This window comes from Plectropomus leopardus, chromosome 11 (assembly GCF_008729295.1).
Source record: "Plectropomus leopardus isolate mb chromosome 11, YSFRI_Pleo_2.0, whole genome shotgun sequence".
Classification (NCBI taxonomy): domain Eukaryota; kingdom Metazoa; phylum Chordata; class Actinopteri; order Perciformes; family Serranidae; genus Plectropomus; species Plectropomus leopardus.
The window spans coordinates 11,106,612-11,121,672 of NC_056473.1; the positions used below are offsets into that span (position 1 = coordinate 11,106,612).

Sequence of the window (15,061 nt, forward strand, 5' to 3'; positions counted from 1 at the left end):
TGCACCAAAACCTCCTGATCTCACTCTTTCAGCCATGCTGACTGTTCTTCCTGATGACATTGACAGAATCACGTCTCTTGTCTGTGTTTTTCATTGACAGATTTAATAAAATTGTAAATTAATGGATCCTGTTCCCTTCATGTAGTGAATTTTCTGCTCTGACGCTACATCAGTCAACCTCACTAAAAGGGTGAGAAAACTTGCAGTCAGAGGCAACAAAAGAAATGATCAATTAGCACAGATAACATTTTATTGATATGCATAATTCATAAAATGTTTCCACTATTTTAATGGAAAGGTAAAACACATTGGTGAGCTGTTGAGTACAATTAGCCAAAGGCTTCACATTGTCAATGTTACAGCACATTGTGAGTCACACTAAAGCAAATAATGGCCCATTAGACAACATTATCTAAGATACAATAAAAGATGTAGTAATAAAAGACATCCTGAGATCAATATTAGTCATTAAAAAATAAAACATATGCTTCGGAGTGTCGACTAGGGATTTTCAAAGTATTTTCTTTTATATCGCAAATCACTACAAATGGTCTCTTATGCCATCTATGTGTCTGCTTATGTGTCTGGGTCCATTAGCACTCAATAAACAAGTGTTGCCTCATGTAAAGCGCACATACTCTGGTTCATTAGGCTCAGTAAGAGGTGCCTTGAAGATTTTTTCCTGCGGTGAAATGTTTGTACTTCAACCAGAACGCAGTGGATGACAAGAGTAACAGTGATGAAAGTGGACGTACCGCAGGCAGCATCATTGTAAAACTCAATGAGGTATTAAGGGCACTGCTTAAATGTAGTGATAAGACGGCGACCATGTGATCCACAGTGAAATCTTGTAAGCTTGAATACAACTTATCATAAATAAATCACTTTGTCACATGAAATTATAACAGGTACAACTCGTTAACTTGTGCATTGCAATTACGTCCCCTTTTCCCTTCTTACAATTTAGGGTACTGCTTTATAACTGCAGTGTGTGGTTCTGGATATCCATGTTACAGTTTGTGGAATTATTTGGCGTACAATTGATTCTGTTTTAAAAAATTAAATCTGCCACAGACTCAGTTTATTTATTGATGTCATTGTTGAAGTTGATCTGGAGGGTTCTCCGCACTGCGCCCTGTTGAGCGGACTCCGATTGTCGTTGCTATTTCCTGACTTCTAGGTGACTGGGGGCATGCAGCGTGGTTCAGTCATGATAGCACTGAGAAGATACAGTATACCAGGGTGTCTGCAGTTCTTTAAAAAAAGGCCTAAAACTGAAAATGTTAGGCATACATTTTAATTTGCGAGATATTACTTGCTCCTAACGTTTTATTTAATGTATCTATCCTTTCATTTCTTTTTGTCAAAATGAGCTCTTCTGAATGTAATTGCACATTTCTGATGATGCAAATCTTTACAACTGAACCTAATGCTGTCTTTTTACTTTATACCTGGACTTGCTTGTTGGCAAAAGGTAGATTAATCTAACTCACCCTAACATTGAAATTTCTCCATAAAACCTACGTCTTTACTGGACTACGTATAAACTTACTTACCTTAATACTTGCAATTATTTGTCCAGAAATGTTAAATTTGGATAAAATTTATCCTGAAAATGTCTTAAAAAGCACTACATTTAAAAGTCTTTATACCTGTAGACACCCTGTATACATATGCACCTTATCTATAGATGTACTACATGTAAACACTATGTAGGGACTTAGTAGCTTTATGTGTGATTAAGGTGCCTGTCTGTGTGTGGTCCACTGTGTTCGAGCAGTCTGTTTGTGTGTGTGTGTGTGTGTGTCATCGCATCGAGGCACATTTCTTTAGCAGCAGGGGTTTGACCAAATCCAGGATGTCCAAGTTCGGATCAAGTGACCTGCCGAGACCCTCCAGCACCATGATGGCAAACACAATGGAGGCAAAATTACTCTCCAGCTTCACCTAGGAAAAAAACCAACATCAAGGTTAGTAGCTTACCTTTTTGTAGAAGAGTTATCACATCACAATTGTTACTGTAGCTACTGCGATCTTTTAATAATCTATTTTTGACAGTGTGGGGAATAAAAGCTTGTGCTATCTTCATTAATGAGGGTGGTCAACCCCCCCCCCAAAAAGTAAAGCCTGAAGATTCAGAGTTTAAAATTCAATCATATAGCTTTCTATACACAGCGAAAACAACAAGACCTTTTGTACAGCATGTTAATTCTTCCATAAATTACTAAGGCCACATGTTTTTTTGTGGTTTACCTTGAATTACTCCAGTTTTTGAAAAGCATTAACCAGTGGCCTCAACAAAAGCACCCTTGAAAGCTAGACTTTCCTAACAGCAATGATTTACATTTTATATTTCATTAAGCTAAAACTCAAGTACTGTAAACAAAACATGGTATTGACAAGCTAACTGCAAAACTTTTTACTTAAGAAAACTTTATAAGGACTATGGCTAAAAGCTTGAGATACAAAGTATTCTGCATCTGATGAGTGTTAGTTCACCATAATGAATGTGACCTATTTTTTACCTTGTGTTTGATGAGTAGACCAAAGAGTCTGCAGAGCAAATCACCCACTTGGAACTATAAACATGACAAAAACACAGTCAACACAAAACTGTCAGCAAAACACATCAATAGTAACCAGTGACTGTTCAGGCACTGACCTCTGTAACTAACCTCTAAACTACATATAGCTCGCTTCACCTCACAGTTTTCTGATAACAACTGACGGCTCTATGTAAAGCAGTATTTACCAATAAGAGAACTACTACATTGAGGCAATGTGCAAAGACGTTTTCTATATAAGGATACAGAGAGCAAGAAAGCAAACAGCGCTTATTAAATCATAATAGAGGCCACAAGAAGCACACAATAAAAGGAAGATCCAAAGAGAACTGGATATCAAACCATAGTGTATGGCAAAATTCAATTTCTTTTTTAAGACTGTAACATAATAATCATGACCAGCATAATGTCCATCATCTTGTGGCCTTGCATCAGGAACAGTAAGAAAGCATGAATAGAGGTTCGTACTTTTCCCAGAGAGAGGGATTTGCTGAGGGCCTGGTCCACCAGCTGGGACATCTCCTTCTTAAACTTTGGCACGTCTCTGCACTCATTGGCCCGAGCGTGATTCAGGAACAACTCTGCCACTCGCTCACCCTGAACAAAGGAAAAACAAAACCACACAGACAGTTTTAGCAGGAGGTTTTATTTAACCTACAGGTTACATTCCTTTCTTGTTTGACAGTTTTTTTGACAGGCATTTTAAAGGCTGACCGGGTTTGTTATGGAAACATTTAGGAATGTGTAAAAAGTTGCAAAATATGTTTTGCTACATTCCTGTATAGTAAGAAATGTCTACATTTCCATATCGTCTGGTTTCCACACAGTTTTATCCCTGAAAATCCTTATCTGGATAACAGCCATAAAAGGTTTATTATATTCAAGAAAGTAGATGGCCAGGTTTCTCTCCTTTTAATCAAAATCGTTTAGATACATAATGACAATATATTGTATTTCGGTCACTGAGTTTGTTCAAAATAATTGTGTTTCTATGCTGAAGCACTGCTAACCGTTATTGTAAAAAAAACAACAACAAAACAAAACACATATAGGAGTTAAAAATAATGATTTTGTGTGTAACTGTCCCCGTGCATTATGTCAGTGAAACTAGTACTGACAGTTTTGATGCAAAGATCTAGATCTAAATCTACTAGATAATCCCTCTGCCAAAGTTCAGCATTAAACTTCATGTATCTCTTTCCCTCATTACCTGTTGCAGCACCACAGCCGTGAAGACAGCCTTGAGGTTGGCAAGATCATGGTCGCTGAGCTGCGCTACAATGCCGGCGTCCAGCAGCACCAACTGGAGAGGACACGGATCTGGCCTGATGCTGACCACCACTGTGTCCCACAAGTCTGTGAGAGTGGTCTTACCATGGGCCTCCCCTGATATACCAGTACTGTCAGTGGAACCAGGATTAGGCCCTCGACACTGGACCAGAATGTTCCCAGGATGGAGATCCCCATGGACAAAATTGTCCACAAAAATCTAGAGTACAGACATAAAGAGAGAGACAAAGTAAGTGAGCATACAGTCAGAAGGAACAGACAGACCACAGTAACGCTAACAGTGAATCAGTGCAACTGATATCCAGCAGGTGACGCATCTCACCATCTTCAGCATGGTCTCTATTCCCATCCTGGCAATTTTCTTCTTCACCTCCTCAGGGACCTCGGAGCTCAGGTAGTTGGATACAGGTTCACTCTCCTGAACATAAAAGGTGAATATAAACTGAGCAATGCTGGCCTCATGTATAAGATATTCATTCAGCCAGACTGTTTCTGTGTTGCCTGGAAATCACAGACACTGTGTCACATAGAAACAGCAGACAGCAGTTTAAAAAAGTATGCATTTCATATCCTGATATGTGTGACTTCCCTGCACTGTACATTTGGAGCTCAATCTATCACCACATCATTTTCTGTAGATTTTATCATCATTTTGCACTCACTTCAAAAGTTTCCACTAAAATGGTCCTGGTGACAAACGGTCGTAATGTTGTTGGGAATCTGACATAATCCACATTGCGGAAATTTTCCTGGAAACGCTCGATGTTCCTGGCTTCAAAACGGAGATCAATCTGAAATAAAGGTGTATACAGAGCAATCAAACGATTAGATTTCTTTACTATGAGGTTATTTCTTGTCATACTGTACATGTAATATGATGTACCTCACATGTCGGCAACTTCGTTCCTTTACTTTTTACACTTTAGAAGTCTTGTAGGGGTGTAAGAAAATATTTATACACTTGAGTGTATTGTGCTGTTATCTTTTATGATAATGTATTTATTCTTAAAAAAAAACACTACAAATGTTTAATTGTGTACAATTTGTTTTTTTCCGAAAATTACATTTAAAAGTCTAGTATGTTGGATTTAGTAGCGTCAAGTTTTGAGGATGCAGAACTGAGACAGAACTGAGATGCAGGACTGAGCCCTGTGGAGCCCCCTAAATCCTAAACACTGGACCTTCAAAATAATTGCAAGATAGTGTTATATTGTTGCAGTATTGCAATGCTGGTATATTGAATTGTGACCCATGTGTAGTGATATGTATCCTGTCACCAGATTGTTGCCAATACACAACACTACTGTCCAGCCTCCATACAGACGTGCAAATAAATTTAAAGCTGTCTTTATTGATCACAAGACAAATCTTACGTTTAATTTAACCAATAATGTGAGCAAGTCAACCTACCTGTTTGGTCATGAGCTTCTCAAACTCATCCACAATCTCGCACACGCTGAGCCATTTGAGTCCAGGCAGGCAGTTCAAGAGCCAACAGCCCGCTTTCATCAACAGTAGGTCAATTTCCACCTGCCTCCTCACACCTGGATGAATCACCTGGAAGACACCAGAAACAATTCACAAATATCTGCTCAATAACGGCTTAAAGAATGTATGACAGCATGCACTGAAAACCTACTCATGAAGGTATGATTTGGTATTTTTTAGAGAATCTGAGCAAGGCTATACTACATTCAAGTGAGGCTATTTTGTGATTTTCACACTCACCTTGATAGCCACAGGTATCAGATGCTCCTTCTCTGCGCTGCTCTCCTCATGTTTCCCCTTTGGGTAACTTCTCTCCTCATAGCTCTCCTCCTCTCCACTCCCCCTCCAGAGCTGCCAAAGAGACCTCGCCACTCCTCCCAGACCAGGGATCTCCCAGGCTTCCAGCAAGTCTTCTTTCTCCATCTCCTCCACCAGTGACTGGAAGGCTGGGTCCTCCACCCGGTCCGCCTTTGCCCAGCCTCTGTACACCTGTGCCACACATCCGGAACCCACTGGCTCTTTGCTCTCAAACACCAAAACCCTCCTCCAGCTCTCTCCAAAAGCCCTCTGGAGGCACTGCTTGGTGTGGGCCCAGGAGTGAGGGCGCACCTTTATGTGAAGCTTGGAGAAACGCTCACAAAGCTCATGTGAGAAGATGTCCCGCCTGGTGCTGGCCCACTGCCCCAGCTTAATGAAAGTGGGACCAGATGTTTCAGTCACCCATAGCAGAGCATCCAGCCAGCAGGATGCCCATCGAGTGGACACCAGAGTCAAAGGGGACAGGAGGAGAAGGGGGCCAAATTTAAGGAGCAGCACCACTGCACGAAGGCTGAGGCGGAGGAAAAATACAAGTTTGTGCACTTGGACTCTGGCTAGAAACTTTTTTTCAGTAGTTTGGCATGGAAGAGTTGCTTCCTGGCATGTGGCTGTGCATGATGATGCACTGACTGCACCCCAACACAGCAGTGTCACCTTGGGTAGTTGGGTTAAAACCTGCCCTCTTCTAGTAAAGCATGCCCTGGAGTTCTGGATGAGTCTGGCTCCAGTAGTGGAGCCTGCTTTCTGGAAAGTGTACCTCAGTTTGAGAAGGACTGCTCTTGCTCCAAAGATGGCCATCATGTCAGCTGTTAGATTAGTAGAGGAGTTGACTTGGTCCACATGAGCTTGTCTTTTACTACAAAACACCCTTTAGCATAATCATCAGTAAAGGGTGTGTGGTCTCAATGTTAACATCTACGGGTTTATGACGGGGAGAGACGAACTAAATTAATGCTACAGCTAGCTATACAAGAAAATGTACCTATTTTTACGACTAATTCATTTAACTTACGGTAACTTAATGTGTTTTCCTGTAAACGAGAGGAAAATGGATTGCGTATCTTCCAACTGTCGACAAGTGAGACACTTCATGGTTCAGCTGGCGTTTCTGTACGGCCAAAATAACGTTTACCTCCACTGGAAACTGAACAGTCAAAAACAAAAACACAGGAGCCGCTTCACGTCCGGGTATGACGTAGAGGTGACATGGTCACGTGGCTTCGTCTTAAAGTCGCGCGGACATCAGAAAGAAACTTTTAACGGCTGATTTTAATTAACACAATGCGGGTTTGTGTGTTTGTGTGCGCTTTTTGGCCAACACGTGAGTGTTTATCAGTCGTATTGTCTTGTTGTACAAAGAAGTGGCAACCATTATGTGTTGTTGTTTTTTCAAGTTAATTAGATGAGGAGACACAGTAGCGGATAGTAACTACTACTGAGGCTAAAACTCTGCAATACTACCGGTATCGTTGTAGATAAAATAATAACATTTAGGACGCTTCTTTCAAGAAAGTGCAGAGATGTATACTGCCCTGAAGATGGAGACATACCATAATATATTCTGGGTTCCCGTTCCGTTTCTTTTCTTTCTCCCACCATAAGGAAGCAAGGAATTGAAGAAGGGAAAGAAGGATGCAAAAGTAAGCATTACAGTTGAGACGGGCATGGCTTAAAACTAGACCTTTGTCAGAGTGGTAATTTTGATTTATAGCAGGAAAAGCACTGGTGGAAAATTTAACATTAACAATGTAGTTCAATTGCCTTTACAATTGGAAAACATGTATGAAACATGCAACCTGGAACTAGCTCATTTAATAACATACAGCCTTCATTAGTGTTATTAAAAGCTTTTCCTGCTTTCTTCATGGGCAAATTTGGAGACAGTGGGCCCCTGGGCACATGCACAGGGCCCCACCACTTCTCTTCTGAGCAAGACACACACACACACACACACACACACACACACACACACACACACACACCTTGTGGTAGTTTTGGGGGTCTTTGTTGTCATTGTACATCTTTCTGTGTTCATTTTGTGTCTCCTTGTAGTTGTTTTGTGTCTCTTTGAAATAATGTTGTGTCTTTTTTGTCATTCTGTGTCTGTTTTCAGTAATTTTGTGTCTCTTTGTGGTTGTTTTGTGTATCTTTGTAGTTGTTTTGTGTGTCTTTGAGGTTGATTCGCCAATTTTTGGAGTTATTTTGTGTCCCATTGCAGTTTTTTTGCATTTCTTTGTGGTCTTTTTGTGTCTCTGTTGTCATTGAGTCTCTTCCTGGTCGCTACATGTTGATTTGACTTTTGACATTTTGCAAGTAAAGGCCAGGGGGCCCAGACACATAAGGTCAATGGGCCTGTGCCTGACTCATTCAGTAATACATCCATGACTGTTACATGTTAAAAAGTCAGCTGTGAAAATGGTCTCTTAGTCTTAAAAAATAATCACAACTGAAATACGGCCCACCACAGAAGTTTATAATGCTATGCAAATTTCTTGTTGTATCTCAATGTGGAAGAGCACACCTTAGCAATGAAGAAACCAAGCAAAGGTTTTTATACAGCAAATTTCAAAAAAGAGGTTAAGTGTTTTACAGGAGAAAGAAGGAAAAGGAAGTGTAAAACTTTATAAAATTATAAGCAATTCTGTTTTAAGATATTTTTTTTTAAAATGTGCACTGATTGGCTTCTTTGAAACTTTTTTCAAGTCGAAAAGCAGCAGAAGCAGCAAGTGTAGATAGCTACAAAGATTGATCGTTTTTTCACTGCACATTATTTTATTGATCAATCTAAGTTAATTGATTAAGGCTGTAAATAAAATTGCTTTATTTTAATTCAACAACAACAACAACATTGTCTAGCTGGTGATGCAATTGCTCATGTACATGGCTGGGCAGAGCAGGGATAACAGTAAAAGGTGTCTCTGCATTAATTAAAGTTGCATTAAAGAGTACATCCTGATAAGCCATGTTGTCGTTTTCTGGCCAGAATTCCTAAAATGACTTAAGAGCTGCTTTATTGTTTTTTGCCGTACTGGTGTGGCTGGCACAATTAGTTTCTCGCTCATAAAGGAAAGGAGGAGGCAGGGAACAAAACACACCCTGGATTTGATTTCTTTGTCATTTCCTCTCTTTAAACCAGAGGTCTTTTGCTCAGCCTACTATACACTATCAAGGACTGAGAACTTGTCCCAGCCATGTTCCCAGTCACGGTGCGAGTCCCCATAACAGTGGGCTCGGTACGCTCCCAGGATCCCATCTGTAGGCCTGATAGAGGACTCAGCAACACAATAAGGTGGGATAAACGCCAAACAGATGTTACCAGCCCCCACCTCCCACCCTGGTCCCTCCACAGCTATTGATAGACAAGCCTGGCTTTTTTAGATCTCTCTTGCATTTCAAAGGCGAGGTCAGGGTTTGGGCTCAGAGGTCAGCAGGATAATTGCTCTGCAGAGGTGATGCTGTTAGACACTTTATGAAGGCTGCTCAGTGAAATGACAGTAGGAATGCAGCTGAGGCTCCTATGCATTTATGTAGAGATACATGAAGAGTATAATTAAATTGTGGGGCAACCCTGATACCCAATCTAGTGTGCTTGTGCAGTTTTCATGGATGTTCTTTTGGTTGTGTGTGTAGTTTCTTTTTTAGTGATGGTAAATAGTGCATTTATAAATTTACACAAGTACTGTTCTCATGTGCATCTTGGAGGTATTTGTATATTCCTTTAGTATTTTATTCTGATGCTATACTCCACATTGTTTCAGAGGTGTTTTTTTTTCTTCAAATTTGTTGTTCCGCTACTTTAATGACAGCTGTAATTATTTTGCAGATTTAGATTTTACATACAAAACATATGATCATCTTATAAAGTAAGATCCATGGTTATAGATTATGGACTATCGAAAAGTGTCCAAAGTAGTTACAACAACTAAAGGCCACACTACAACATTAAAATGCTTCTGTTTTGTATGACCAATACTTAAACAATCACAAAATAGAAGGAAAAAAAGTAAAATTATCACGTGACAAACTGAAACTATGAGATGTTTGGGATTTTTGCTTGAAAATGACCATAAGATCATTAACATGGTTGCTGGTTTAATAATAACTTTCTGTTGATTGATGACTCATTAAATTGAGTAATACTCAGATCTTTGTTTGCCTCACCTTCACTGAAGCTGTATATTTATTAAATGAAATATTAAAATCTACAATGTAATTTCAGGGCTGCAACCTTACATCAGAAAGGAACTTCAATTGTCTTTTATAAATACCCATAACTCTGTGAATGACAAATTTTCAATCCAGAGGTTGTAGGCCTTGAAAACTGTAAGTAAAACATACATTTGTAATAATGGACTTGCTAAAAAGGGCCTGAGAGGTTGAATAGGTTAATTATTAATCACAGTGGTCATCAGTATGCATGTCCAGCCTTGTTTCCTGCTCTCTCACTCTTTTTTTCTCCCCTTTCTCTACAGGAGCATTGAGTTACTCTGCAGCCCTGGGCCTGATGGTGAGCCGGACTCTGCAGTTTGTATTCTCTCAGTGAGCAGAGGTCAGCGGTAATCAACCCAAACACTGCCAAACCACTTTCTGTCTCACTATCCAGCATTCAGCCCACACCACTTATGGTTCTATACCACTTGTTTTTGTTGTTGACTGGCACATGTGACCCAGTAAACAAAGTCTTGCAAAGATAAAATAGATGAACATGTTGTCCCCTCATTAAGAGGAGGAACAGTGGCCCTTGGGTTTCTCTAATTGGCTCCCGGAGGAGGCTGTTATTTATGTATTCAGTTTTGCTAAGCTTTGCCCCTTCCTGCTTCATTCCTCCTTTTTTTTTTTTTTTTAGCAGGACACTCTGTTTCCCTGGCAACTAGGGCTCCAATCGGCCGGCCAGCTGCAGATTAGTTCAGCGGTGGGGGGTTTAGGTGGCTGGGAGGGGATGTGGAAGGGGGGTGATGATGGAAAATGGAGAGGGAGGAGAGTGAGAAGGAGGGAGGAAGGGAGGGGGTGGGAAAAGTTTGAGAAGAGGAGAGCCAGCGTCATTCAGAGATAGGACTCCGAGTGAGTGAGTGAGTGTGTTTGAGAGCAGAGAGGGGAGAAAGAGCTGTAAACATTTTAGCCTGGAGGCTGGACGGGAGGAGGGATTTCCCTGACTTTGTGACTTTTTCAAACTTTTTGTGCCCTTGGAGCTGTGTCTTTCTCTTTATGTGTATATGTGGGAGGTACAGGCAGGGGCTATGCAAAGTGAAAGAAGTCGGAGGCAGGAGTAGGGGTGTACAAACTGTGGAAGAGAGCAAGAGGGAGAGAGAGAGAGGGGGGAAAGAGGCAGTCTTCTCGGAAGGAAAGGAACCATGCAAGTGGATGCTGTCTTCTGTGGGGTCAGGTTACGCAAAATGAGAAACTACTCCAAGAGCACTTCATCAGGGCTCACCCAGCTCAGAAAGGTAAAGAGTTATGTGTGATGATGTGTTTACATATACAACATTCTGAAAAGTCAGTTAGGTTGAAGCAAAACTGTGGATTTCTTTCTATACAACACATTGAACAATGATTCAGTTGATACTTAACTGTCTTTGAACCAAATTGTTCATGTCACTCTGGAAACCATTTAAAATGCTCGAGGATCCATCTTCATGCATGTGCATCAACTTCTCACATACTCTCATCACTCTCAATGTCCATGTGTGTGTGTGTGACCTTGAATGTGTCAGCATGCATGTGTGTGTTCGTGTACAGAATGTACGCCTATGCCTGTTTAAAGTAATATAGATGGTAAATGTTAGGATGTGGTTTTGTCTGTGTTTATTTGAGTCATATTTCATTCTGGACTGCTATGGCTCCGGGTAAAGTATGCCTGAGTGTTGCTCAAGTAGCTAGTCTCAAACTGTCTGCACCAAGTCCATTACTGCTGCCCACAAGAGACTCCTCTCTACCTCACAGAAGTATCTAAGCACATGTGAGCATGCACACACATGCACTCAAATGGCTGTCAGCTCTCATCTGCTTATTAAATGAAAGAAAAGCTTAGAGAGATGGTTTGGTGATCATTTGGAGGATAGTGAGCGTATGCACTAAAACCAACACATTCCAAACCGGCTTGTTGAGGGTGCAAGAGAAAGAGAAAAGAGGAGAGGATAAGTGAGATGAGCATTCTTCACTGAACAAAGGCACCTTTTCATGCAGAGTCCCAGAGCTTGTATTGTTGTGAGGAGGCAGGCAGGGGCGGAAACCTCCCCAGGGAGGACAGAGGAGTTCAGGTGGCTCCAAAAAGTCAGCTTTTCAAGGATTAGGGATAACAAGTTGTTTGTAGCTTCATGATCAGGCATGACTGAGACTGTGCTGTTGGATTTGAAAGTTTTACATTGTACTTCATACAACTCAAGTTTTTTAACAGATGCCAGTGAAAATGAGTCAATCATAATAGTTTAATTGATCTTTATACTATAAGATAATTTAATTTATGGCCAGTAAGTGATTTTTGAAATTTTCTTCTTAAACCATCTTCTGCATTGTGGCCTTGAAAGTAGTGATGTGCAGGAAGTGATGCCTGTTGTATTTCCAGCCGCGGCAACAGATGTTTGTTTGGAATATATAGACAAACAATTACCAGCTGTACCAGCCAAATCAGTCTTTGTTGTAACAGTCGAATGAATTTTAAAAAAACCCACAGATTGCCAAGTGATTTGTAAAAACAGCTGAAAATGGCACTACAGCAACGACCACCTATTAACAGAGACACTGCCTACATATCAAATGGTGACTGGTAAATCACTGTTTTAATGTAACTTACTGTAAGAAGTTGATATGTCCCAGGCAAAATTAAAAGGATAGCGATTCATATCCTTTGCTGACTGCTAAATGTACCATGTGAAGTTTTCATTGTAAACAAACAGGATTTTGTTTATATTTTCTCAGCAGAATGCACCCTTAAGACCAGCTCAACATCTTGAATGCATTTCTTACCTCATAAAACATTTGCAATGTTTTTTTCAGGGTTTGTAAATATTGTGAAATTTGTAAGACAGGCTTCTTCTTCTCTTGATTGCTGTATTGCTTCCTTACTGCCCCCAGCTGACAGTATGTAGAGTTGCAGCAAACAGGGACGATAGTACTTGTCTTTTCTTGTCGCTTTTCACAAAAGCCACTGGAAACGAAGAGACTGTTTGCCAAAAAGTTTAAAGGCAGAAAAGCTGCTGGAAAAACAAAGATGGGTTGCTACAAAATACCCACGTTTAGGGCAGAAATGCTGCTGGAAATGCAGCTATGACTTGGTTGAAAAACACCCATGTGGGGGGCACAAACACAGCTGGAAACACCCCAACCGGTATTGTTGTTTGTAGGTCTAAAACAGTGGTCTGCAGCTTGGCAGCGATCTTGCCTCGATGAAATACCATCCACCATCCCCTTAAAATCCTACTGACAAAGTCAGCTCATATACATGTTGCCGCCCAACATCAAACATACCCATTTAACAGCTTAAAATGGCATTCTAAACATACTAGTCATGGTGCCTTCTAATCTATATCTCTACTGCTTATAAGCTTTACTAATGCCTTTTTAACAGAATGTTCGTACAAAGTGCATGGCTGGTTTTTGAAGTAAAGCTTATTTACCAACACACAGGGCAAGTTAATATATGATGTTGTCCAGCTGATGTATAAATATCCCCTTTAATACTGCCCTCTGCAACCAGAGGAAACTTTGTCATCAAAATGCTGCTCCTGATTGGCACCAGTGGTTAAAAACTCCACAGGACTGCTTTGAGATTGATGCAGATCCATGTGTCTGTGTATCTCTGTGTTGACTGACTCAGCCATGTCACTTCATGTGAGATAACGGATGCTCTGTTGCATGTCATACCACAGTGCAACAGGAATGTCTGCTGTGTGCTATTAGCACTGACCCTGAAGAGATGGTTATCAATCAGCCAACATAATCCATCTCAGTGGTTTCATCTCAGTGGCCTTTTATTTCAGCCTGCCAGGCAATCATTAAACACATGAACAAGATTCAGGCAATGTGCAACACTGGAAGATTTTTAATATGCTGCTTAATTGTAATTGCGGTTGAAGCGCCCCTTAATTTGAAACAAATTTCTGCACTGCCTCTTTAATTGAGTGTTTTGTTCATATTGGCATAAATGCACAGCTCCAGCAGGTTGATAGCAGTTTTACAAACCTTAGTTCAACATTCCTCCGTTCTCCTGTTTCTCTCTGTCCTGCTGTTGTATTTACTTAACAGGGTAAAGTTGAGAGTTTATTGAATTGAGACTGGCTGACTCTCCGGCACTGTGAGGTGAAGGTTTATAGAGTTTGAGATAAAGACAAGGGGACTGTCTGTCTGCTAGTCAGCAAGGTTGTAATAAGTGGGCTGCAATCTTGTAAAGGGGCTCTGGTGTGGAGCCATTGTGTTTGTGTGTGTGTGTGTGTGTGTGTGTGTGTGTGTGTGTGTGTGTGTGTGTGTGTGTGTGTGTGTGTGTGTGTGTGTGTGTGTGTGTGTGTGTACCAGTGTTCCTATCACACACACACAGAGAGGTCTGTCAGATTGGGTCAGTTGTTTACATTCTGACTCAGGGGCAGAGGCTAACTGTCTGCATGACTGCTGTGCACAGACAATGCGCACTGTGGTGGAAAAGAGGGTATTTGTGACCTTGTATTCATCACTTCAAATATTCACACTCCTTCTTCCTCTCTCTGTGATTCATATTTACTCTCAGACACGCACTCATTTGTTGTCAGGGCATTTTCTCTGCAGTTTCTTTCCCTTTTTCTTTCTTTCGCACCAAAATATTGACACACTCATATTCATGGCATTCTCAGCCAATGCCCATCTATCTTTTCCCTCTCTGTGACTCATGATTCCTCGCATAAACACACCCGGACATATCAACACGTGCAACACATGAGGTCTTAAATATACCCAGTGACAGATTTTTTTTATTAATATGCATGCTTTGCAAAGGAAAAAAAAGCCAACTCTTAAAAACTCAAACAACTCAAATACCAGATGTTTCGCGTTGTGACTAAGTCTGTCATCTCTCACAACTGAATCAGCTTGTTATTTCTTTCTTGGAAGCGTGCTGAAGTGGAGAAATCGGTCTTGATGATTGGTATGAGTCACTAGAGTGCAAATTCATCCAGGAAAACAGTGTTTAGCTTCACGTTGACACTATGCTCTCAATTTACAAGAGTGTTAACTATTAGGTGCCTGTTTTACACATAAAATCTGCATACACATTTACAAATGAACAATAGGTGTGTGTGTGAGTTTATGAACACATTTATGAGTGTGTATACGTTGTCTGTGTGTGGACATATACAGCCATCTGCACACGTTAATGTTGTCATGTGAAAACGTGATAACCTTGGTTATTTTTTATGGGTCAACTTAAGTTTTAACAT

General features: G+C 40.6%; 2 protein-coding genes across 2 annotated transcripts in view; one reads left to right on the forward strand and one right to left on the reverse strand.

Annotated features, from left to right (window-relative positions):
* Positions 1 to 236: 236 nt before the first annotated feature.
* adck2 (aarF domain containing kinase 2) lies at positions 237 to 6,824 on the reverse strand. Its single transcript, XM_042495988.1, has 8 exons — positions 5,583 to 6,824; positions 5,265 to 5,411; positions 4,517 to 4,645; positions 4,177 to 4,272; positions 3,775 to 4,053; positions 3,033 to 3,161; positions 2,526 to 2,579; positions 237 to 1,947 (listed from the first exon to the last, which is right to left on the reverse strand). The coding sequence occupies exons 1-8, from the start codon at positions 6,459 to 6,461 to the stop codon at positions 1,807 to 1,809; spliced, it is 1,854 nt and encodes a 617-aa protein (XP_042351922.1). The 5' UTR covers positions 6,462 to 6,824; the 3' UTR covers positions 237 to 1,806.
* A 3,897-nt stretch (positions 6,825 to 10,721) lies between these two features.
* Positions 10,722 to 15,061, forward strand: part of si:dkey-82f1.1 (DENN domain-containing protein 2A) — a 42,149-nt gene continuing 37,809 nt past the window's right edge. Inside the window, exon 1 of the mRNA XM_042495409.1 lies at positions 10,722 to 11,104. The gene's annotated coding sequence lies outside the window, so the exon portion shown is untranslated. The remainder of the gene's footprint in view (positions 11,105 to 15,061) is intronic.